This window comes from Bufo bufo, chromosome 5, assembly GCF_905171765.1.
Source record: "Bufo bufo chromosome 5, aBufBuf1.1, whole genome shotgun sequence".
NCBI classification, from domain to species: Eukaryota; Metazoa; Chordata; class Amphibia; order Anura; family Bufonidae; genus Bufo; species Bufo bufo.
The window spans coordinates 246,900,097-246,927,205 of NC_053393.1; the positions used below are offsets into that span (position 1 = coordinate 246,900,097).

Genomic DNA, 27,109 nt, shown 5'->3' on the forward strand with positions numbered 1-27,109 from the left:
AGTAAGCATAATGTGTCTCTCATCTGCTTCACTAAGTTTCCTTGGCTGACCACTGTTTATGGTCCTCAATTAGGGCAGGATTAATGGTGTCTTCAATGCTTAGAAATACAGGAAGCTAGTTATCCATCATGTACTGTAATACCTTCAGGCAAGCATCTCAAAATTTATCCTGCAGCAGGACAGCAACCCCAAACATACAGCCACTGTCATTAAGAACCATCTACAATGTAAATAAGATTAAGTAGTCCTGGAAGTGATAATATGACCCCAGCAAAACACCGATTTCAACATCATTGAGTCTGTCTGGGATTACTTGAAGAGACAGAAGAATTTGAGCAAGCCTACCTGCACAGAAGATCAGTGGTTAGTTCTCCTGGATGTTTGTGACACTATCCCTACTCAGTTCCTTCACAAATTGTGTATAAGTGTACCTGATGCTGTTTTTGAGGCTAAGGTTGTTCACACCAAATACTCATTTGATTTACATTTCTCTTTTATGAATGATTGATTAATATGATAAATATGAACTATTAACAGTTCTATTTTTGAAAGCATTCTTACTTTGCAGGATTTTTTCACATGCCTAAAACATTTGCACAGTACTGTAAATACTGTGAATATAGCTGATGCACCTTAAATTAGGCAATACAGAATAAGTAGTAAAAATGTGTAAATATGTCATTTCTTTCATTAGCCATTGTCCTGTACCAACCACAGAGAAGGGAAACAGGGTTCCCATCAATATCTCATCAGCGTCCAACATCCTAACCCCTGCTGATCTGCTGTTCTGAAGTAGCTGCAATAGCTCCACTGCCAGAAGTCAGCTTTGGAACTATTCAGCTATGCCCATTTCTATAGTGGACGGAGCTGGTTACTGTCATTCAGGGAGTAGTGCTGCAATGACCCTTACCTTAATATTTTCACACATGACAGCTTATTTATGCTGTATTAGTTGAATGTTCAGTATCATATCTGCATAAACTGTGAATGGGGAACACATCTAGCAGATGTTCATACAAATAAGGTTAATGTCTCAGATATCAATGATATCTAATCCCTTACTCATTCTAAGAGACAGTCTTACTTTACTTTATAGATAGTGCAGTGTAGCTGCTGTGGGTTGTCTGGTATCATTTATTTCATTACAGAGATAAGTGCACTCCTTCAGAAACTGTCATCATGACACTTAGAAGTGATGTCTGTTATCTCTAGACCAGTGGTCTACAATCCTGTGGCTCTCCAGGAGTTGTTAAAGCTGCAGACTGTCATCACTCCTGAGGCTTGTAGTTGCACAACAACTGGAGCATCACATGTTGTTCTAGACTGGACTGACTGTCCATGACTCTCCACCAGCATTTTAACTTAGGTCTTAATTCATGACATCTGCTCCTTTCCCAGGGTCTTTAGTTCCATTTATCTATATATTACAGTAGGACAAGCATTGTGATGTGGTTCCACGTACATCAGAATAGAGGAGACTTTAAAAAATTCAATCTCATTCTTTTGCAGACTTTATTTGAAAGAAATTGTCGCTCTGATGATTGTCCTGCTGATCTACAACTGAAAGGAAAGTTACTGCTGTCAAGGTGAGCTCCCTCCAGTTTTCTGATTTTATCTCAACTAAAGATCTTGAAGGGAATTTATCATCCCATTTGCACCAGAATTCTGGTAGAAGAAAAGAGCAAATTCATTTTTTCTCAAAAAATTTTGAATTATTATAATTTTATGCTGCTCTTAAAACATTTGAAAAGTGGGTGGAAATGTATGTGGTTAGCTAGGCTAATTTTGCTTTACCTCAACCCTGAACGGTTTCTCTGCCCCAGCCACTGAAAAACACCCCACAGCATAATACTGCCACCACCATGCTTCACTGTAGGGATGGTATTGGGCATTTGATGAACAGGGCCTGGTTTCCTCCTGACATGACACTTAGAATCAAAGCCAAAAGGACTGAGTCCTTTAGATGCTCTTTTTGCAAAGTCCAGGTAGGCTTTCATGCGTCATTTACTGAGCAGAGGCTTCTTTCTGGCCACTGTGACATAAAGCCCAGATTGACCTTCTAAATGTATCTCCCATCTGCCAACAGAATCTTTGGAGCTTAGCCAGAGTGGGCATTGGGTTCTTGGTCACCTCTCTTACCAAGGCTTTCTCTCCTAATTACTTACTTTCATGGGTCATCCAGCTCTAGGAAGAGTCCTGTTTGTTCCAAACTTCTTCCATTTAAGAATTATGGAGAACACTGAGCTCTTGGGAATTTTTATTGCAGCAGAATTTTTTGTACCCTACACCAGATCTGTCACTCCACACAATCTTGTATTTGGGCTCTAAAGGCAATTATTTTCTCCTCATGGCTTGGTTCGTGATCTGATATGCATTGTCAGCTGTGTCTTTCCAAATCATGTCCAATCAAATGATGATCAAGATAAATGGGAGGGCCTCAGAACTAAATTTCAAGTGTCATAGCAAAGGATTTGAATACTTACCTGCCAGGGCGCGGTGTGGGAGGATAACTCCACACCGACCACAAGAGGGAAGGGAAAAGGTACTAGGCCTAGAAACTAGGGAAAGGTGGAAAGGTCACCACCTAGTGAATCCCTAACCCAAGCCCTGACTACTAGAAGTATGAACAACCTTGATGGTAGGAATGTTCATATCCTGGAACCTAGGGCCCTATCTGACCCTAAAGGGCCCTGGAAATAGGGTCAGGACAAGAGATGACCTGTTCCTTCCCAGCTGAAGGAACAGGAGACTACCTCAGACCTAATACCAAAAGGTAGGGGAAAACCACAAACAAGAAATAGGGAAAATACACTTAACTCCAAAATATGCAGATGAGCAGGAACTCAGAGGGGAACCAGACACCAGCTCTTCACAACCAACAGGAGCTATAAACTGCATAGCCTGATGGGTGAGGTCAGACTAAATAGAGGAGTAGGAATTACCACTTAAGCTACACCTGAGACCAGAGGTGAGGTCAAACCCAGCAGCAACACAGAAGATTGAAACCAGAGAGGCTGTCAGATCACATCACGTGCATCCAGTCTCCTAGATCTTCTGACCCCTGTCACAGGAGAGCCTGTGACATTACCTTATGTCGATGCAAAATTTATTTCAAGATTTTTTTTTATTTCAGCACAATGCCGCAACATAACAAGGCAGCAGCAACTTTAAATACAAGTGGTGATGGATACTCGTCTTTCCAACAAATATACAATGGAATATTCAGTTAAAACAAGAACAAAGCTCCCCAACCCTTTTATGTAGTTTTATCGTCAAAATTTGAACGCCATCATTCCATATGAAGCCCAATCATTAGATAAATAGTTCTATAATAAGACAACACCATAACTACTGTATATGTAGAGCCCTATATTGATATATAGAGTACTAATATTACACATTCAACCCTTTAGTAGTACATAGCACCTTATGTATAGCTATCGAAATGCATTGGCACTTTCTGACTAATAAAGTATATTAGTATTCATTTTTTGCTGTAAAAGTGGCCATGCACGCACATGAGATAATGGTTGGCTGGCAGCTATTTCTGACGACTCCATCCACAGCTAAAAAAAAAGAACAGAATGGGTCACTATCCAGTACATTAAAACTTCGGACTTTCAAGTTGTAAATAATTTTCACATTTCTTTTCACCGTCATATATAGCAAATAAGAGACTGTTATGTTGGCTAATAACTCCATGATATATTTTTTCTTAATATTATAGTATGTGTTTTTGGATGTAAAGTGAGAATTTCAAAATACTACATTTCACTACAAAATCATGTAATTTATGCATTTATATAATATTATGAAGTAGCTTGAAGTATAACATACTATGAACTGCCTGCTGAATATTTGTTTCTTGTGAATGAGAAAGAGTTTCAAAGATGGAAGATTGCCCCCTAATGGTAGTTCAGGGCAAATAGCCAGCAATGTGGATATATCTTGCAATGAGAAATAATACACAATTAAACAAATAATTACATCTGGTAGACAGCACAAAGTGCTTAATACTGTAGGCAGAAATTATGACCACAGGAAAAAGCAGCCCCCAGAGTTGAAAACCAAAAAACTTTTGGTACCTCTTGAGATAAGATTGGAGTATAGTTATTAGGCCAGTCAATTTTGTAATGTGCTCATAAATTTTGGAAAGCTTAGCGTATCACCAGTGAGAGATGTGTTGCAGAAATTCTTGTGGCTACCCAATTTTTCTGAATGGGGTTTGTGAAAATCCAGGCACTGCCAATATTCTATACAGAAATCTCATTGTGTTCTATATGTAAAATATGAGCAAGCATAAGAGGTAAAAAAAAAACGTCTGTTTTGCCTAGGCCACTGTTGCCTTCTCAAACAGCAGAATGTAGGGGTCCTAGATGTGCCCCTCTTCACAATCAGATTCTATTGACCTATCCAGATAAGTCATCAGTATAAAAAAGTTGGAAAACCCCTTTAAGGAAGTCTGTCAGCAGATTAGACCATTCAAAACTGATGACAATTGTAGATAGGTAAGGGGTAAAACTGTTTAAACGTATGTCAGTGATTGCTCTGGGGAGAGAGACTTTAATGCCTTTAGTGCTGCTATTGGTAGTGCCATGGAGGTAAAGCTGAAACTAGGTATTTCGGTGCCCTAGTAGGATCACGCAAATTGCATCCTACAACCCACCCCCTCCAAATCAATGTAAAGTAATATTACTTTCTAAGAAAAATATTAAACACATTTTAAAAGAAGCAGTCAGGGGCAGATCCAGTGACTTACAGGTGGCTTCTCCATAGATTTGAGTTGTTCACTTTCCTTTTCCTCTCCATTTGGTCCAGACCATCACATGCAGATGTCTTTAGCCAGCGGTGTGCAGCCCCCTCTGCCACATAGGAAAACACCAGTATTACCATATGGCATATATATATATATATATATATATATTAGGGATCGACCGATATTGATTTTTTAGGGCCGATACCGATACCGATAATTTGTGAAATTCCTACACAAATCTGCTGAAAATGAATATGTTTATTGTTAATGTGTATTTTTTTTGTTTATTGTTAATGTGTATTTTTTTTTTATAAATCTTTTTCATTTATACTTAATATTTTTGTGTTTTTTTTTTTACTAACTTTTAACCCCCTTAGGGACTAGAACCTTTGTCCTATTCACCCTGATAGATCTCTATCAGGGTGAATAGGATCTCACACTGTCCCTGCTGCTCTGTGCATAGTGCACACAGCAGCATGGAGCTGAACATGGCAGCCAGGGCTTCAATAGCGTCCTGGCTGCCATGGTAACCGATCGGAGCCCCAGGCTTACACAGCTGGGGCTCCGATCGGAGGAGCAGGGGAGAGGGGATCCTGTGGCCACTGCCACCAATGATTAATACTGGGTGGGGGGGGGGGGGCGCACTGCGCCACCAATGTTTTTACTATTGGCCGGCATTGGGATGGGGGTGGGGGGCGCACTGCGCCACCAATGATTAATACTGGGGGGCTTGGGGGGGCGCACTGCGCCACCAATGAAGATAAGTCTATCGATCATTCATATACAGGAGGCGGGAGCTGGCTGCAGAATCACACAGCCGGCTCCCGACCTCTATCAGCGGTAGCTGCGATCCGCGGCACCTGAGGAGTTAACTACCGCGGACCGCAGCTATTGCTCATAGAGGTCGGGAGCCGGCTATGTGATTCTGCAGCCAGCTCCCGCCTCCTGTATATATGAATGAATGAAAGGCTTATCTTCATTGGTGGCGCAGCGGCCACAGCCCCTCCCCTCCTCTTATGTTCTATCCCCTCATTGGCGGCAGCGGCAGCAGCAGCACAGGGGGAGGAGACACTGCTTCCTTCTCCCCTGTGCTGCGGAGGGAACACAGAAAGCGCTGTCAGCAGCGCGTTCTGTGTTCCCCATACGTTATCGGTATATTGGCAAAATTGATGCCGATACCGATAACGTTCAAAATCCTCAATATCGGCCGATAATATCGGCCAAACCGATAATCGGTCGATCCCTAATATATATATATAAAATAGTCCTCCCATAGTTTCAGTATAATGCTCTTCCGTCCCCCCCATACTGCCAGTCTGTATATACAGTATGCCCACTGTAGTGCCAGTATATATATGATTCCCCCCATAGTTCCAGTATATAATGCTCCTCCGACCCCCTCCCCTTGTGCCAGTATAGATATTCCCTCTGTAGTGCCAATATACTGTATATAATGCCTCCACTGTAGTGCAGGCATATAATGCTCCCCTAGTAGTGCCAGTAGATAATGCACCCCTGTAGTGCCAGTATATAATGGTCCTCCATGCCCCCTGTAGTGCCAGTATATATAAAATACACCCCCATGTAGTGCCAGTATATTTATTTATATATATATATATATATATATATATATATACACACACACACACACACACACACACACACACACACACACACACACAGTGGATATAAAAAGTCCATACACTCCTGTTAAAATGTCAGGTTTCTGTGCTGTAAAAAAAATTATCATAAATCATTTCAGAACTTTTTCCACCTTTAATGTGACCTATAAACTGTACAACTCAATTGAAAAACAAACTGAAATCTTTTAGGTAGAGGGAAGAAAAAATATAAAAATAAAATTAAACCCTTAAACTAATACTTTGTTGAAGCACCTTTTGAGTTTATTACAGCACTCAGTCTTTTTGGGTATGAGTCTATCAGCATGGCACATTTTGACTTGGCAAGATTTGCCCATTCTCTTTGCAAAAACACTCAAAATCTGTCAGATAGCAAGGGCATCTCCTGTGTACAGCCCTCTTCAGATCACCCCACATATTTTCAATTGGATTCAGGTCTGGGCTCTGGCTGGGCCATTCCAAAACTTTAATCTTCTTCTGGTGAAGCCATTCCTTTGTCGATTTGTATTTATGCATTGGGTCGTTGTCGTGCTGAAAGATGAAGTTCCTCTTCATGTTCAGCTTTCTAGCAGAAGCCTGAAGGTTTTGTGCCAATATTGACTGATATTTGGAACTGTTCATAATTCCCTCTAGCTTAACTAAGGCCCCAGTTCCAGCTGAAGAAAAACAGCCCCAAAGCATGATGCTGCCACCACCATGCTTCACTGTGGGTATGGTGTTCTTTTGGTTATGTGCAGTGTTGTTTTTGCGCCAAACATATTTATGATTTATCTTTGTTTAATTTTTTTACATCACAGAAACCTGACATTTTAGCAGTGGTGTGTAGACTTTTTATATCCACTGTGTATATATATATATATATATATATATATATACACTCACCTAAAGAATTATTAGGAACACCTGTTCTATTTCTCATTAATGCAATTATCTAGTCAACCAATCACATGACAGTTTCTTCAATGCATTTAGGGGTGTGGTCCTGGTCAAGACAATCTCCTGAACTCCAAACTGAATGTCAGAATGGGAAAGAAAGGTGATTTAAGCAATTTTGAGCGTGGCATGGTTGTTGGTGCCAGACGGGCCGGTCTGAGTATTTCACAATCTGCTCAGTTACTGGGATTTTCACGCACAACTATTTCTAGGGTTTACAAAGAATGGTGTGAAAAGGGAAAAACATCCAGTATGCGGCAGTCCTGTGGGCAAAAATGCCTTGTGGATGCTAGAGGTCAGAGGAGAATGGGCCGACTGATTCAAGCTGATAGAAGAGCAACGTTGACTGAAATAACCACTCGTTACAACCGAGGTATGCAGCAAAGCATTTGTGAAGCCACAACACGCACAACCTTGAGGCGGATGGGCTACAACAGCAGAAGACCCCACCGGGTACCACTCATCTCCACTACAAATAGGAAAAAGAGGCTACAATTTGCACGAGCTCACCAAAATTGGACTGTTGAAGACTGGAAAAATGTTGCCTGGTCTGATGAGTCTCGATTTCTGTTGAGACATTCAAATGGTAGAGTCCGAATTTGGCGTAAACAGAATGAGAACATGTATCCATCCTCAGATGGATACTTCCAGCAGGATAATGCACCATGTCACAAAGCTCGAATCATTTCAAATTGGTTTCTTGAACATGACAATGAGTTCACTGTACTAAAATGGCCCCCACAGTCACCAGATCTCAACCCAATAGAGCATCTTTGGGATGTGGTGGAACGGGAGCTTCGTGCCCTGGATGTGCATCCCTCAAATCTCCATCAACTGCAAGATGCTATCCTATCAATATGGGCCAACATTTCTAAAGAATGCTATCAGCACCTTGTTGAATCAATGCTACGTAGAATTAAGGCAGTTCTGAAGGCAAAAGGGGTCCAACACAGTATTAGTATGGTGTTCCTAATAATTCTTTAGGTGAGTGTATATACACAGTCAGTTCCATAAATATTGGGACATTGACACAATTCTAACATTTTTGGCTCTATACACCACCACAATGCATTTGAAATGAAACGAACAAGATGTGCTTTAACTGCAGACTGTCAGCTTTAATTTGAGGGTATTTACATCCAAATCAGGTGAGCGGTGTAGGAATTACAACAGTTTGCATATGTGCCCCCCACTTGTTAAGGGACCAAACGTAATGGGACAATTGGCTTCTCATCTGTTCCATGGCCAGGTGTGTGTTATTCCCTCCTTATCCCAACTACAATGAGCAGATAAAAGGTCCAGAGTTCATTTCAAGTGTGCTATTTGCATTTGGAATCTGTTGCTGTCAACTCTCAAGATGAGATTCAAAGAGCTGTCACGATCAGTGAAGCAAGCCATCATTAGGCTGAAAAAACAAAACAAACCCATTAGAGAGATAGCAAAAACGTTAGGTGTGGCCAAAACAACTGTTTGGAACATTCTTAAAAAGAAGGAACGCACCGATGAGCTCAGCAACACCAAAAGACCCGGAAGACCACGGAAAAAAACTGTGGTGCATGACCGAAGAATTCTTTCCCTGGTGAAGAAAACACCCTTCACAACAGTTGGCAGATCAAGAACACTCTCCAAGAGGTAGGTGTATGTGTGTCAAAGTCAACAATCAAGAGAAGACGTCACCAGAGTGAATACAGAGGTTTCACCACAAGATGTAAACCATTGGTGAGCCTCTAAAACAGGAAGGCCAGATTAGGGTTTGCCAAAAAACATCTAAAAAAGCCTTCACAGTTCTGGAACAGCATCCTATGGACAGATGAGACCAAGATCAACTTGTACCAGAGTGATGGGTAGAGAAGAGTATGGAGAAGAAAAGGAACTGCTCATGATCCTAAGCATACCACCTCATCAGTGAAGCATGGTGGTGGTAGTGTCATGGCGTGGGCATGTATGGCTGCCAATGGAACTGGTTCTCTTGTATTTATTGATGATGTGACTGCTGACAAAAGCAGCAGGATGAATTCTGAAGTGTTTCGGGCAATATTATCGGCTCATATTCAGCCAAATGCTTCAGAACTCATTGGACGGCGCTTCACAGCGCAAATGGACAATGACCCAAAGCATATTACTGCAAAAGCAACCAAAGAATTTTTTAAGGGAAAGAAGTGGAATGTTATGCAATGGCCAAGTCAATCACCTAACCTGAATCCGATTGAGCATGCATTTCATTTGCTGAAGACAAAACTGAAGGGAAAATGCCACAAGAACACTGAAGACAGTTGCAGTAGAGGCCTGGCAGAGCATCACCAGGGATGAAACCCAGCGTCTGGTGATGTCTATGCGTTCCAGACTTCAGGCTGTAATTGACTGCAAAGGATTTGCAACCAAGTACTAAAAAGTAAAAGTTTGATTTATGATTATTATTATGTCCCATTACTTTTGGTCCCTTAACAAGTGGGAGGCACATATGCAAACTGTTGTAATTCCTACACTGTTCACCTGATTTGGATGTAAATACCCTCAAATTAAAGCTGACAGTCTGCAGTTAAAGCACATCTTGTTCGTTTCATTTCAAATCCATTGTGGTGGTGTATAGAGCCAAAAATGTTAGAATTGGGTCGATGTCCCAATATTTATGGACCTGACTGTATATCCCTGTAGTGTCAATAGATAATGCTCTCCTTGTAGTGCCAGTAGATAATGCCCCCCACCCTGAAGTGCGAACCCTAGTACCAATATATAATGCCCCCCTCTGTAATGCCAGGTAAATGTAATGTCCCTCTCCTTATTTGGTGGACCCAGTAGTGCTAAATTGCCAACATTTAGTCTGGCCTAAGTCTGAACTGGCCTGAGTTGCTGCATGGATATGTGAGACCTGGCTCAGGAGGTCATGGTGATATGATCGCGACCTCTCACGCCTGGGGCCTATGAGGCTGAATGGCTGCAGATGCGGCCTATATTGCGCCCCCTGACCCCCCTTCTCCTTATGGATAGCACACTCAATGTCCTGACCCTGCATGGATCTGTTCCATTGCAGTACTGTCTGCTCTCAGTGACAGTGGTCTCCTAGATGCATGCTTGCACCAATAACCAGAGCAGAGGGAAGGGGTTGAGAAGCCTTCCATGCAGAGAGCCTCAGACACTGCAAATGAAGTGACTGTCATCATGACACTTACAATCATTACAACTTCTCCCCCATGATCATGCAAGAAGCATGAACACCCACCAAGGTATGTTTAACCCCTTAAGTACCGGGCCCATTTTCGTTTTTGCATTTTTGTTTTTCCTCCGCACGTTCCAATAGCCATAACATTTTAACTTTTCAATTCATATAGCCATATAAGAGCTAATTTTTGCGGGATAAGTTGTATTAATATTAATTTAATTTACCATGTCTTGTATTGGAAAAAGGGAAAAAAATTCTTTGAGGTTAAATTTTTAAAAAAAAGACTTGTTTTTTTAGATCTTGATATTACGGTGTTCACTGTGCGCTAAAGATGACATGACGTCCTTATTCTGCGGCACAATACGATTACGGCCATACTAAATCTATATAGGAGAAAAGAGAAAATAAAAAGAATTCTTTGCCTCACCATGTTTGGACAGCCATAACAGCCTATATTTCCATCCACAAAGCTGCGGGACAAACTGTATATTGGTACATTTTTGGGGTGCATACAACTTTGTGACCACTGTTTTTGGGGAGGAGAAGGTGACCAAAAAATGTCAAATTCTGTGCTTTTATTTTTTTCCGTTACAACGTACATCACGCAAGAAAAATATTAATATTTTTTATTGTTCAGACATTCTCGGATGTGGCAATACCTGTTATATATTTTTTTTTATATATATAAAATTGGGAAATGGGGGGGAGGGTGATTTAAACTTTTAATATTTGTTTTAACTTTTACTCCATTAGAGAGCTGGAACCTGGGATCTATTGATCCCTTATCCCATTCACCATAACAGAAAACTTTTATGATGAATAGGATTCTGCCACTCTACCTGCTGAGCTGTGCCTCATGTGCAGCTCTGAAGGCATGCTACCATGACAGGCCTGGGAAGCTTCAACAAGACACAGCCTGTCATACAACCTATAGGAGACCAGCAATGGCTCCAATCAGAAGGCAGAGTGAGCCACATACCTCTGGCTAATCTCACAGATGCCGAGATCACTATTGAATGCAGTATCTTAGAGGTTAAATGACTAGTTTCTGCGTCATTGCCAATGCCGGTCATTTTGTCCGAGTGCCTGCTTTATTATTTTACAGACATCTACAGACATCTACTGTGTATAGAGCAGGCTTAGTGCAGCATCCCACTCCATACAAGCCCTCAGCCACTGTGACGTACAGGTACATTGCGGTGGCTGCAGGTGTTAAACAGCTTTATCCATTTACAGTATATATAATGGCACTAGTCTCTGAACCATCCACCATGGCAACAATTGTCATGGCACAAAAAAATTGACATTCATATGGCCTATTATGGAGAAAGAACATTTATTTATTTTATGCACTTATATAACGCTACTATATTCCGCAGCGCTTTACAGACATTAACATTGGACTGTCCCCAATGGGGCTCACAATCTGTTCCCTATCACTATGTCTTTGGAGTGTGGGAGGAAACCGGAGTACCCAGAGGAAATCCAAACAAACATGTGGAGAACATACAAACTCAATGCAGATGTTGTCCTTGGTCAGAACCCAGGACCCCAAGGCTGCAAAGCAACAGTACTAATCACTGAGCCACCATGCTGCAATATGTCACCATATACTGTTTGTTTGGGCTTACTGAGTGGCAGACTGGTACAGAGGAAAATTATCCTGCCCATGAGGGATTACAAGATATGAAGGAAAGGTGTAATGACTATAGGTAGAGACAGACAGGGACAGTGAACCCTAAGGCTTGTACCCAGCCTGCTTTCACTACCTACTTGCAGTACAATTCCAAGATAGCTAGACCGCAACTGGTCGATGGTCCCTACGCTATATAAGTGCAGAAACGGACTCACAAACTAAGAGAGAAAAACTTAATGCAGATTAGTATGTAAATGGCTGGGCTAAGCAGTAGAAAATGAGAGACAAAGTGTGGTTAGAATACAAGCCAAAATCAGAACCAGACAGACTACGCAGTACCAAACGAGAGACAGAGAGTGGTCAGATGACAAGCCAGGGTCACAAGCACGAGCAATCCAAATAAGCAGAGCAACAAGAACCAGGAACACGGCTAATGAGTCTATCACTAGCACTGGTGTATGACCAGAAAGGGAATTAAATAGAGCACTGAGTCCCTGGATCAGAACCTTTTAGATTGAAGACTCTGCACTCGATTAGTTAGAAACACTAGCACATAGTAATAGGGCAGCTGTGCAATCAGACCACTGCTATTCTCTCCTAGCACATGCCCTGTGGGGAGAAACAGCATTGCATCCTGTTGCTAAGGATGCGGTCGCGTCATCAGGGAGCATGGCTCAGCAGAGGATCTCTCCTGGCACAACGGTGCCAAGGCTGAGGATTGTGTCGCTGGAGCCCGGACAGGTACGTTTGTTACATATGAGAAAAGAAACAGAAGATGAGGGTAAAAGCTGCTTATACTTTTGTGTGGACACTGGTTTTTTTATTGTAGGGTCTAAGCCTTTCTTAGGTCCTCAGTTTGCTTTTGAAAGTTCAGACGGTGGAAGAGAGTTTAGTGTGTTGGAATAGGGATTTAATGATGAATGGGAGAAATCTTGGAGACGATAGGAAGAGCAGACCAGATAAGACCGGAGAAGGTCCTGAGAGACAACCAGGGAGATTACTTGCATGGATGCAGATTAGGACAGACGTGTATGGAGGAGAAAGAAGTGTCTTGCATGTAATGGTCAGATTTGGAAGTGCATTCACTTTGTGATGAGTAACAGAACAGAATGGCAGAGAGCATTGTTATGGTATGGGGGTTGAATGGGATTGGGAGAGATAATGAGTTTGGGTTTATCTTTGTTGAGTTTGAAGTCAAAGCAAGATAGCCTGGATTATTGAGATAACTAAGGGTCCATTCACACGTCCGCAACTGTCCGCAAATTGCGGATCCATAAAACACGGACACTGGCCATGTGCGTTCTGCATTTTGCAGACCGCACATGGCCGGCACTATGATAGGACAAAAAAAGGGCATTCTCTATCTTTTTTGCGGGACCACGGAACGGAAGTGCGGATGCAGACATCTTTTGTGTCCTCATTTGTGGAACGGATGTGGACCCATTTATGTGGACATGTGAATGGACCCTAAATGTGTTCTTGTTTTAGCTGCATGTAGTTTTTCTGTGATAATGCTTGTCTTTATAACACATCAGTGTGGCTAGATAAATATGTGAAAGAGTAGTAGTAGTAGTAGTAGTTTCAGCTTACCCGCTCGTATAGGATCTTCGGCAAAGGGACTGTGAGGATTCAAGTTGCATTTTATGTTTCAAAAGGTATTTATTAGAGTTTTGAGACAGTTTATCCCAAAATAAAGCATAATAAGAAAATAAATAAAAAGAGAAGTGAATCGGTAACAACCCAATAGGTGTACATGCATGAGTACATAACAAAATACTAGAGTCTTATATCAGTTTGGATTTTAACTATATTTAATTAAGGATCGTTTTTATCTCCAGACCTGGTGCTGGACTTAAAGGGAGCCTGTCACCGGGATATAGAGCTGAGGACATGGGTTGCTAGATGGCCGCTAGCACATCCGCAATACCCAGTCCCCAAAGCTCTGTGTGCTTTTATTGTGTAAAAAAAACGATTTGATACATATGCGAATTAACCTGAGATGAGTCCTGTCCCTGACTCATCTCAGGGACAGGACTCATCTCAGGTTAATTTGCATATGTATCAAATCGTTTTTTTACACAATAAAAGCACACAGAGCTATGGGGACTGGCTATTGCGGAAGTGCTAGCGGCCATCTAGCAACCCATGTCCTCAGCTCTATACACAAAATCCCGGTGACAGGTTTCCTTTAAAGCAGTTGATTTCAGCAAATAGCATTTACTATGTAGAGAAAGTTAATATATTTATTAATGATCTTGTAGAAGGCTTGCATAGTAAAATATAAATTTTCGCATATGACACTAAGGCTACTTTCACACTAGCGTTCGGAGCGGATCCGTCTGATGTTTCATCAGACGGATCCGCTCCGATAATGCAGACGTTTGCATCCGTTCAGAACGTATCCGTCTGCATTATTACTTAGAAAATTTTCTAAGTCAGAAAGTAGCCTGAGCGGATCCGTTCAGACTTTACATTGAAAGTCAATGGGGAACGGATCCGCTTGAAGATTGAGCCATATAGTGTCATATTCAAGCGGATCCGTCCCCATTGACTTCCATTATAAGTCTGGACGGATCCGCTCGCCTCCGCACGGCCAGGCGGACACCCGAACGCTGCAAGCAGCGTTCAGGTGTCCGCTCACTGAGCGGAGCGGAGGCTGAACGCTGGCAGGCGGATGCATTCTCAGTGGATCCGCCTCCACTGAGAATGCATTAGGGCCAGACGGATGCATTCGGGGCCGCTCGTGAGCCCCTTCAAACGGTGCGCACGAGCGGACACCCGAACGCTAGTGTGAAAGTAGCCTAAACTGTGTAAAGTAATTAACACTGAAGTGGACAGTATACTACTACAGAGGGATCTAGATAGATTGGAGGCTTGGGCAGATAAGTGGCAGATGAGGTTTAACACTGACAAATGTAAAGTTATGCACATGGGAAGGAATAATGCAAGTCACCCGTACATACTAAATGATAAAACACTCGGTAACAATGACATGGAAAAGGATCTAGGAATTTTAATAAACAGCAAACTAAGCTGCAAAAACCAGTGTCAGGCAGCTGCTGCCAAGGCCAATAAGATAATGGGTTGCATCAGAAGGGGCATAGATGCCCGTGATAAGAACATAGTCCTGCCACTTTACAAATCGCTAGTCAGACCACACATGCAGTACTGTGTACAGTTCTGGGCTCCTGTAAACAAGGCAGACATAGCAGAGCTGGAGAGGGTCCAGAGGAGGGCAACTAAAGTAATAACTGGAATGGGGCAACTACAGTACCCTGAAAGATTGTCAAAATTAGGGTTATTCACTTTAGAAAAAAAACGACTGAGGGGAGATCTAATTAATATGTATAAATATATCAGGGGTCAGTACAGAGATCTATCCCATCATCTATTTATCCCTAGAACTGTGACGAGGGGACATACTCTGCGTCTGCAGGAAAGAAGGTTTGTACACAAACATATTATTTTAAAAAGCATAGGTATAGACACCCATTGATAACTGGATATCCAAAGCAAATAATAGGACAAGATGTTGTCCAGCTATCACCGTGAATTGGTGCAAAAAACAAGAGATAATTTAGACAGATAAGCAAAAAATTCCCATGGCATTAATGACCTTTTAGGCTTGGGATCTGGGAGAAAGTGGGGCACCTCTGCCTAGGGCACATGGATATGGGTATTCGGGATGGTTCTTTCCCTGTACCATCCCGAATACCCATATCCATGTGCCCTAGGCAGAGGTGCCCCACTTTCTCCCAGATCCCAAGCCTAAAAGGTCATTAATGCCATGGGAATTTTTTGCTTATCTGTCTAAATTATCTCTTGTTTTTTGCACCAATTCACGGTGATAGCTGGACAACATCTTGTCCTATTATTTGCTTTGGATATCCAGTTATCAATGGGTGTCTATACCTATGCTTTTTAAAATAAAATGAATAAAAGCGAATTTTAAAAGTGTCCACTCCAGGTTAAGTACTCACGTATATGGACACTTACAATATATGTAATTCTTTAATATATTATTTGTACACAAACATAGAAGATGATTCTTTACGGTAAGAGCAGTGAGACTATGGAACTCTCTGCCTGAGGAGGTGGTGATGGTGAGTACAATAAAGGAATTCAAGAGGGGCCTGGATGTATTTCTGGAGTGTAATAATATTACAGGCTATAGCTACTAGAGAGGGGTCGTTGATCCAGGGAGTTATTCTGATTGCCTGATTGGAGTCAGGAAGGAACTTTTTATTCCCCTAAAGTGGGGAAAATTGGCTTCTACCTCACAGGGTTTTTTTTTTTGCCTTCCTCTGGATCAACTTGCAGGATAACAGGCCGAACTGGATGGACAAATGTCTTTTTTCGGCCTTATGTACTATGTTACTATGTATTGTTATTATCAATATTGCTTCTTTGGCTGGCTGGATTCATTTTCCATCATTTTGTACACAGCTCGTTTTTATGGTTACGACCACCCTGCAATCCATAAGTGGTGGTCATGCTTTCACACTATAGGAAAGAGCACCAACCTTTCTGGTGGCCCGGGACAGTGGGTGCTCACATAGGCTAGTGCTTTTATAGTGTGCAAGCACGGCCACCGCTGCTGGATTGCAGGGTGGTCGTAACAATGGAAACTAGCAGTGTATAATGTGATGGGAAAATGCCAGCAAAGGAAGCAGTATGGACAATCACAATACATTAGTAAGTACCTTGTACTAACTTTCTATACGGGATAAATGCCTCTACCTGAAGTGAGACAACCCCTTTAACTTTCTTCTTCTAGATAAACATGTCTCATCTTTCTAAAGAAGTGTGGTGGATATGCCATAAATTTCTAAAGTAGGAAACCTTTTTGAATGTGGCCTATTACTTCTTTCTACAACACAGCAGTGTATATGCTAAATCAGCAGCTCATAACTGGAAGCTTTATGTAAACTTGGGATTTATTCTATTAGCAATGTGTTCTGGCTCCTTCATGTGATAACCTGATGCACAGTGCCAATTGCAGGCTATTAGCCCACAAACAAGTGTTTATGTAGCTGGTATTATACACACTTAGTACGTTTTATAAAGGGCTTTTTTCATTCAGCAGAGACTACTTAATGACTTAGCAGCTAGTATGGAAGATGTATAGCAGATGCTGGGGCTGGCTATGTATTCATTGTAAGAGCTATACATATAGAGGCTTGTGCTCCTCAGCTTCAGAGATGGAGAGGGATATGAGCATGTTTCCTAGCAGAGTTCTTTCTTTCTCATTGTATAGATGAGTGATTGCTTCCATGTGTAGTTTCTCAGACTGCTCTTTTCCATACGTGAGTAAGAATTGTCCACGTTGTAGTCTGCCACCATTATCACAATATTAAGCCACATTAATATTTTATTATACTTAATCACATCCACATATCTTTTTATCTATCATTTGATAGGTATTTTACGGGTTATTTCCCATACATTGTTCTGTGTCTGGAATATGTTACAAGCCCGCTCTTCTCATAAATGTCACCAGCATTTCAGAGATACCAAATCACATTTGTTCCATCACAATTCCATTCATGCTGTTCCAGATCCTGCCAAGGGGTAACACCTAGATGGTATCCACAGTGCAGGAAGAAATACTTTTCCTCTATTACCATGAAAATATTTTTTTCGCCCCAAAATTATGCAAGATAACACTACATGATTAAATATGTTTACGGAAACATCCAAGTGTGCTGTGCTACATTATGTCCATAACTCCTGTAGAAGTGAATGGAAGCTACAGAATCAATGTAGCACAAGCCTTTTAGCGGTTTTTATAATACTGGCCCCCCTGGACGTTAGGACATGTATTCTAATTTCCGCTTTGAACAGGTACACATAACAGTATCTATCTGCAAAGTCTATAGTTATATCATGTAAAATGTATTAAAGGGGTAGTCCCACAAAAAATATTCAGCAGTTTTCAAACCAGCTCCTGGATCTGAATACTTTTGTAATTGCATGTAATTAAACATTTTGTATATCCAGTGAGTTATTCACTGAAATCTTTCTGTATATCACCACCTGCTCTTTGTTCTTTTTCTTATTTCTTTGTCCTGCTCACTGAGATGCCGCACATGCTCAGTTTCATCCGTCAACTGCCTCCTGAGCTGTGATAGGGAGAGAGCTGCAGCAGAATAGACACGCCTCCTGAGCTGAGATAGGGAGAACATGGACACGCCTCCTGAGCTGCAGCAGAAAAGACACTCCCCTTGAGCTGTCAGCTTGATATAAATCTAGCAGAGCAATGAACGGGGAGATCTCTGGACCCATGTGAGGGGAGCAGGCTGGTTCTAGCTTTGTTAGAAAGAGACTGTCATGTACTATATGATGGCTGATTTTCATTTTTTACATTAATCATGGGATAACCACTTTAAAGTGGAATAAGGTCAAAGGCAGCCACCTTAGTTAAATGGAACTTGTCACCATGGAGTGCATTACAATCTACAGGTAGCATGTTATAGAGCAGGAGGAGCTGAGCAGATTGATTTTTGTGGAAAAATATCTCTGCTTTTTCTTATGCATAATAGTCATGTGGGCAGTCTTATCAATGCCTGACAGCTAACTCTGCATGATGAAGCATATAAGGAAAACTGTCAGTCGCTAAGTAGGACCGCCCACATGACTCCTAGGCATAAAACAGCAGAGATATAAATGCATAAATTACAAGTATATAAATTACAACTATATACCAATCTGTTCCACTCCTCCTGCTCTATAACATGATCACTGCGGATTGTGCTGCATTTCGTGGTAATAGTTTCCATTTAAGTCATTCCTAAATAGAATTACATGAACAAGACTATATCAATTACACAAAGCCAGTGACAGCAAGAAATGTGTCATCAGAAAATGACCTATAATGTAAATCACACTTTTATGTTTAACATATTTTTAAAGAATTTTTGGTGAGGTTATTTTTAATGTTCCATGTCAATATCTATATTTTAGCAAAACCATAAAATTCTGCAGTTTTCGCACTGACCACTAAGCCTAATAATTGGCGCCACTTCTTGGTCTGTACAGATCACTTTACTACAGATATTTGCTTATCTGTCATCCTAATTCTGCCTGTAATGATATCACCTCTGTGTATAGATCCACCATTCACAATAGGTGATTGTCAAAGCTTATCTATTCTTTCATTGTACAATGACCTCTGCACAGGTCATGGAGCATGCCTAGAAAACTGTCCTATAGAAGTCAATGGGGTCCCCTCCTGACTATTGTGTCTATGGACAATGGGGTTGCCGTATTATTACAAAGTGCAAGTGTTTAGGAACCACAGCAACTCATCCATGAAATGGAAGACCACTTGAAGTTACAGAGCAGGGTCGCTGAGTGCTGAGGCACATAGTTCATAAAAGTCACCAATGCTCTGCCAATGACTGCAGAGTTCCAAACCTCCTCTGGCATTAACATCAGTACAAAAACTGTCTGTTGGGAGCTTTATGGCATGGGTTTCCTTGGCCGAGCAGCCACATGCAATGGAGTAGTGGACTGGAACAGCGGAAACACATTCTGTAAAGGGAAATCACGCTTCTCTATCTGACAGTCTGAGGGCCTCTGGGTTTGGAGTTTGGGTTTGGCAGATTCCAGGTTACTTGCCTGACTTCATTGTGCAAACTGTACCGTTTGATGGAGGAGAGATAATGCTATGGTCTTGTTTTTCCAGGGGTTTAATGGGAACTTTAGTTCTAGTGAAGGGAAATCTTAAATGTTTCAGAATACCAAGACATTTTATTTGGATATATATTTGGACAGCGACAACATTTTTCTAATTTTTGTTCTGTACCACAATGGATTTTGAACAAAACAATTCAGATGCAGTTGATGATCAGACTTTCAGCTTTAATTCAGTGGGTTGAACAAAATTATTGCATAAAAATGTGAGGAACTAAAGCATTTTTAAACTCAATCCCTTCATTTCAAGGGCTTAAAAGTAATTGGACAAATTAAAGAAATGTAAATAAAATGTTAATTTCTAATACTTGGTTGAAAACCCTTTGTTGGCAATGACTGCCTGAAGTCTTGAACTCATGGACATCACCAGACGCTGTGTTTCCTCCTTTTTAATGCTCTCCCAGGCCTTTACTGCAGCGGTTTTCATTTGCTGTTTGTTTGTGGGCCTTTCTGTCTGAAGTTTAGTCTTTAACAAGTGAAATGCATGCTCTATTGGGTTAGGATCAGGTGACTGACTCGGCCATTCAAGAATATTCCACTTCTTTGCTTTAATAAACTCCTGGGTTGCTTTGGCTTTATGTTTTGGGTCATTGTCCATCTCTATTATGAAACGCTGACCAATCAGTTTGGCTGCATTTGACTGGATTTGAGCACACAGTATGTCTCTGAAAACCCCAGAATTCATCCGGCTGCTACTGTCCTCTGTCACATCATCAGTAAACACTAGGGACCCAGTGCCACTGGCAGCCATGTATGCCCAAGCCCTCACACTGACTCCGCCGTGTTTTACAGATGATGTGGTATGCTTTGGATCATGAGCTGTACCATGCCTTCGCCCTACTTTTTTCTTTACATCATTCTGGTAGAGGTTGATCTTGGTTTCATCTGTCCAAAGAATGTTCTTCCAGAAGTATGATGTTTTTTTAAGATGTTTTTTTTTTTTGAAAAGTCCAATCTAGCCTTCTTATTCTTGAGGCTTATGAGTGGCTTGCACCGTGCAGTGAACCCTCTGTATTTACATTCATGCAGTCTTCTCTTTATGGTAGATTTGGATATTGATACGCCTATTTTCTGGAGAGTGTTCTTCACTTGGTTGGCTGTTGTGAAGGGGTTTTTCTTCACCATGGTAATTATTCTGCGATCATCCATCACTGTTGTCTTTCGTTGGTGTCCAGGTCTTTTTGCATTGTTGGTCACCAGTGCTTTCTTTTTTTCTCAGGATGTACCAAACTGTAGATTTTGCCACTCCTAATAGTGTACCAATTTCTCGGATGGGTTTTTTCTGTTTTCCCAGATGAAGGATGGCTTGTTTCACCTGCATGGAGAGCTCCTTTGACTGCATGTTTACTTCTCAGCAAAATCTTCAAAATGCACCACACCTCAAATCAACTTCAGGCCTTTTATGTGCTTAATTGAGAATGAAATAATGAAGGGATAGCTCAAACCTGCCCATGAAACAGCCTTTGAGTCAATTGTCCGATTACTTTTGGTCCCTTTAAAGACAGGGTGCCACATGTAAAGGAGCTGAAACTCCTAAACCCGTAATCCAATTTTAATGTGGATACCCTCAAATGAAAGCTAAAAGTCTGGACTTTATGCCCATGTCCATTATATAACTATAACTTGAATATGTTTTAGTAAACAGGTTAAAGCAACTAAGTTTGTTTCAGTGTCCAAATATATATGGACCTAACTGTATCCTTTCAACTTTGTGGGGACAGTTTGGGGAAGGTCCTTTTCTGTTCCAGCGGGAGTGAGTTAGGTGTGGACAACCTTGACTGGCCACACAGAGCCCTGACCTCAACCCCATAGAACATCTTTGGGATGAACTGCAATGTAGATTGTGAGCTGGGCCCTCGTGTTTAAAATCATTGTCTGAAATCACAAATGCTGTTCTGGATGAATGGGAAAAAATCCCACAGACCCACTCTGTAAAAGCCATCTAAAAAGAGTGGAAGCTGTTTTAGCTGCAAGGGGGAAGGAACACTCAATATGAACGGCTAAGGACTTAAAATGGGATGTCATAAAGCTTCTGTAGCTGTAATGTGTAAGTACCCCAGTACTTTTGCCCATATATTGTATATCTGCTATTTACTAAACTGATAGCAGAGACATTTTTCCACGTGTCATACTGCTGGCTGAGCTATATGGAAATCACTGACAACTACTACTCCTTTTCCCACATATTCTTGGATATAATCTTTTGTACATGACACATATCAAACATTTAAAGTGTATTTTAAAGAGAGACTTCACATTGGTAGCTTGTGTGAGGAATATGGATTATCTTTTACTGGCAGCCCTGATTGTCATTTGATTCACCTTTCACAGTCAGTGTACATGCAAAATATGTTTTCACCCCCCAGCCATCTGCTGTCAGCTAGCGAGGGAGGAAGCCCCAGGGGTCCAGGCTTCAAGGAGGCACCAGGTGGATAAAGTCACACCTCAACCAGCCAGTTTGGAGGCAAGCTAATCCTGCAGGAAACCCCCCAGCAGGAGGTCTCAGCCCTTGCCCAGGATCAATGATACCTGCCAGACATGTTGGCACCTACATTTCATAAGGAATTATGAATCGTCCGTCCATCCCAGGCATAATTTGGTTATCTTTTTGCGATCCTGGGGCAAAGCCAAACATCCACGTGGTCCTGGCTTCATGCTAGGATGCCCGAGAGGGGATATATACATATCTACCCACAGAAACCACATAGCTGCACCATGTTTGGACTCTAGTTGTTGCCGGAACCCAGGCGGATCAATTGGGCCCGGAACCATCTTCCTGCGACATTCTGGTCTGGGGCTATGAGCCCTAAGGTGTTTTATGAGTCATTTTCTGCCAGCACCAGAGAAGGAGGAGTAGAACCTACCCATAGGTGGGGAGGGGAGTGGCCGGCTACAGGTCATAAGTCCATGCAAGCCAGCAGGCGGGGTCTTTTCTGAAGGGGGTCACATCGTGCCAATGTGTTTGGAGAGACCGGGAACCAGCTGACCTCACTGCCCCCACGTGACTGCAGCCAAGGACTATTCCACCCTCATAACCCATAGGAACTTTCATCTACCCAGTATCTGACTTTTCCTCTGCTTAACCCTATTGTACATATATCACCTGTATCTGTAACCTCAGACCACTGTATATATTCTCTGTGTATATTGTGTCATCTAGTGTGCCCTTAAGGCGATTAAATATATAATTTAATCTTGTGCTATCTTGTATCTCGATCTCGAAACTCGTCCGTGTTTCGGCCTAGTTATAAGCTACCGCGGGTTGGTTTCTCACCCTACAAGTCTTTGTATTCCCTTCATTGTAGTAGCTAGTACAAAAGCAGTAAGAATAAATATGAAATTGGTTCAGACAAAAGTGGTCACAGGTAACTTTAAGTAATTTAATTTTCAAGGGAATCTGTATTTAGCGAGTCCTAGCATCTGCCGGTTACAACTTCCCCTGGTGGTAGACTTTATGATATTGAGTATAAGGCCTCATGCTCAAAAATGTGTCCATTTTTTGGTCCGCAAATCACAGATCTGCGAAATACAGATACCTTCTACGTGCAACTGTGTTTTACTCACTCGCATCAATACACTGCGTGCAGAATTATTAGGCAAATGAGTATTTTGACCACATCATCCTCTTTATGCATGTTGTCTTACTCCAAGCTGTATAGGCTCGAAAGCCTACTACCAATTAAGCATATTAGGTGATGTGCATCTCTGTAATGAGAAGGGGTGTGGTCTAATGACATCAACACCCTATATTAGGTGTGCAGAATTATTAGGCAACTTCCTTTCCTTTGGCAAAATGGGTCAAAAGAAGGACTTGACAGGCTCAGAAAAGTCAAAAATAGTGAGATATCTTGCAGAGGGATGCAGCACTCTTAAAATTGCCAAGCTTCTGAAGCGTGATCATCGAACAATCAAGCGTTTCATTCAAAATAGTCAACAGGGTCGCAAGAAGCGTGTGGAAAAACCAAGGCGCAAAATAACTGCCCATGAACTGAGAAAAGTCATGCGTGCAGCTGCCAAGATGCCACTTGCCACCAGTTTGGCCATATTTCAGAGCTGCAACATCACTGGAGTGCCCAAAAGCACAAGGTGTGCAATACTCAGAGACATGGCCAAGGTAAGAAAGGCTGAAAGACGACCACCACTGAACAAGACACACAAGCTTAAACGTCAAGACTGGGCCAAGAAATATCTCAAGACTGATTTTTCTAAGGTTTTATGGACTGATGAAATGAAAATGAGTCTTGATGGGCCAGATGGATGGGCCCGTGGCTGGATTGGTAAAGGGCAGAGAGCTCCAGTCCGACTCAGACGCCAGCAAGGTGGAGGTGGAGTACTGGTTTGGGCTGGTATCATCAAAGATGAGCTTGTGGGGCCTTTTCGGGTTGAGGATGGAGTCAAGCTCAACTCCCAGTCCTACTGCCAGTTTCTGGAAGACACCTTCTTCAAGCAGTGGTACAGGAAGAAGTCTGCATCCTTCAAGAAAAACATGATTTTCATGCAGGACAATGCTCCATCACACGCGTCCAAGTACTCCACAGCGTGGCTGGCAAGAAAGGGTATAAAAGAAGAAAATCTAATGACATGGCCTCCTTGTTCACCTGATCTGAACCCCATTGAGAACCTGTGGTCCATCATCAAATGTGAGATTTACAAGGAGGGAAAACAGTACACCTCTCTGAACAGTGTCTGGGAGGCTGTGGTTGCTGCTGCACGCAATGTTGATGGTGAACAGATCAAAATACTGACAGAATCCATGGATGGCAGGCTTTTGAGTGTCCTTGCAAAGAAAGGTGGCTATATTGGTCACTGATTTGTTTTTGAATGTCAGAAATGTATATTTGTGAATGTTGAGATGTTATATTGGTTTCACTGGTAAAAATAAATAATTGAAATGGGTATATATTAGTTTTTTGTTAAGTTGCCTAATAATTATGCACAGTAATAGTCACCTGCACACACAGATATCCCCCTAAAATAGCTAAAACTAAAAACAAACTAAAAACTACTTCCAAAAATATTCAGCTTTGATATTAATGAGTTTTTTGGGTTAATTGAGAACATGGTTGTTGTTCAATAATAAAATTAATCCTCAAAAATACAACTTGCCTAATAATTCTGCACTCCCTGTAGAAGTGACCGTTCTTTTCTTGCGGGCCAGAATATGACATGTTCAAGAATTTGCAGAACATTTAAGATGTGTGCTTGACTCCAGAGAAATAAATGGGTCAGTGTACTACCTGCAAAAAAAGTCGATAGCACACTGATAAAAAATACGGTCATGTGCATGGGGCCTACACTTAAAGGGGTGGGCAGCAGTTTCTATTGATGACCTGTCCTCAGGATAGGTCATTGATATCTGATTGGTGGGATTCCGACACCTGGAAACCCCACCAATCAGCAATGCTTCCTGGTCTTTACGCTATGCGTCATGCGTCGTCTCCTGTGGAGCAGCGGTGTAGTGTAGTTACAAGCACTTGCTCCATTCAAGTGAATGGAGCGGATACTTGTATTACACTGCACTTCCGAGACGATGCGGCACTCACATGAAGCGCCGCTTCCTCAGCAAACAGCTGATTGCTGGGCTTCCTGAGTGTCAGAATCCGCAGCAAAATCTGCAAAAGTAAAAAACTGAATATGGAAAATTAAAATTCATTCTTCAACTAAATGTTGGTCTTGGGCTAGATGACAATTCACGTAACTAAGAATGTATTAAGCTGAACTTTATGAGTGACTTTGTGGAGCGGCCACCTAGAGATGTATAAAAGTTGCAAGTTGAATACAAGTTTGCCAAGTTTTTCACTGGCTTTTCTATTTGAGCAGGACTGAAGCAGGGAAAATTTGTATGACTTAAATTATGTGACAATTGCTTCATGTGATTCGAGTCCCATGTCCCATCTTTGACTGGTATAACACAACTGAGTTTGTAGTATAGTGGCTGCGTTATCAAAGTCATCTGAAAATGAATAATATATCTGTTACTTTTGTATCTGCAGTTATGACTCTAAATCAGAATACTTGGCGTTGGGAGCCGTAAAGAACATTTCACTTAACATCTCTATCTCTAACAAAGGGGATGATGCATATGACACCAATGTCTTCTTCAACTTTTCAAGGGAACTATACTTTATTAAAATGTGGCAAGAGGTAAGATGCTTGAGTATAATAGAAAGCTTTGAATGTCTGCTAATAATTCATGCCAACATTAGTTACCGTATGTAGATCATTCTACTGGGTGGTCCAAAATCATGGAGACAACACCTCTAACACAGAACCTGTTTGGTGAAATTTGCCAAGCAATTCAACTGTGCCATGATGCATGTGTGGTCTGTTAGAGTGGCGAGTGTTAAAATCTGCTGCAGTGACTCAGATACTGCATGCCGCGGAGATCAGCACAATCTATACTCTCCTTGCATGTTCATTTCACAGCCATATGTGTATCAGATTTGGATTCCTTGTTAAATTATCTTATCTATCTTATCTTCGGCTCCTATTAATAAGGAAACACAATTTGCAGTATGGCACACTTCTTTGAAGCCAAGGAAGTTTGCAGAGCTATCGCAAGCTCATTCAGTTTATGTTTAAAGGCATATTTAAAACTTCTAGCATTTACTTGCACTTTATGTTTCAACTTGAAAGGATGATTTTTGACCAAGGTGCTGTTGGCTTTTTCAGTGATATTGGTTTCATATAGCACTGCCTGACTGAAGGAGAGATGCATTGTAACCCTTTCTTGAAACCCTAAGAATGTGTTGTTGTGAGGTGCTGTATTATGAATGTTACACAATGTCCTTGGATCAGCCTTTGAGAAAGACAAGAAAATGCATTTTAATACTATTCTGACCACAGTTCCCTTCACTGTTCAAACAAAGAGTAGCTTACTTGGACCTACTTATGTCTACAAATAATATTTTTGCAGTTTTTTTTCCATTGAAGTATTAATTTCCAAATTGTGCCCTCCGATTAACTGTGAACAGGAAATTAGTGTGGCTTTCTCCAAGAACTTATATATAATTTTTTTTTTTCAGTTATGTCATGATGTAATACACTATTATAAATATGAAATGTAATTTTATATATTTTTTAAGTGTTATACTTTGGTTACTTTCTTCTGATTATTTTAGTAAAAAGGTCTGAAAGTAGAATCTGTATGCTTTATAACTGTACACTCTGTAGACTACCCCTTAGTGGATCAGACCCACCTCTGTCTATTCTGCCCATATTGTGGGGACTGTGCAACATAGACGTAGAACAGCTAAACTTTGGTTGTCAGCAAATGCCCCATTCTGGTT

The 27,109-nt window shown here is 41.4% G+C and overlaps 1 protein-coding gene across 1 annotated transcript in view; it reads left to right on the forward strand.

The window, feature by feature from the left end:
• ITGA9 (integrin subunit alpha 9) overlaps nucleotides 1–27,109 on the forward strand; it is a 447,293-nt gene that overhangs the window by 252,321 nt on the left and 167,863 nt on the right. Inside the window, exons 17-18 of the mRNA XM_040433941.1 lie at nucleotides 1,510–1,586; nucleotides 25,814–25,964. Coding sequence (XP_040289875.1) covers nucleotides 1,510–1,586; nucleotides 25,814–25,964 — 228 coding nt within the window. The remainder of the gene's footprint in view (nucleotides 1–1,509; nucleotides 1,587–25,813; nucleotides 25,965–27,109) is intronic.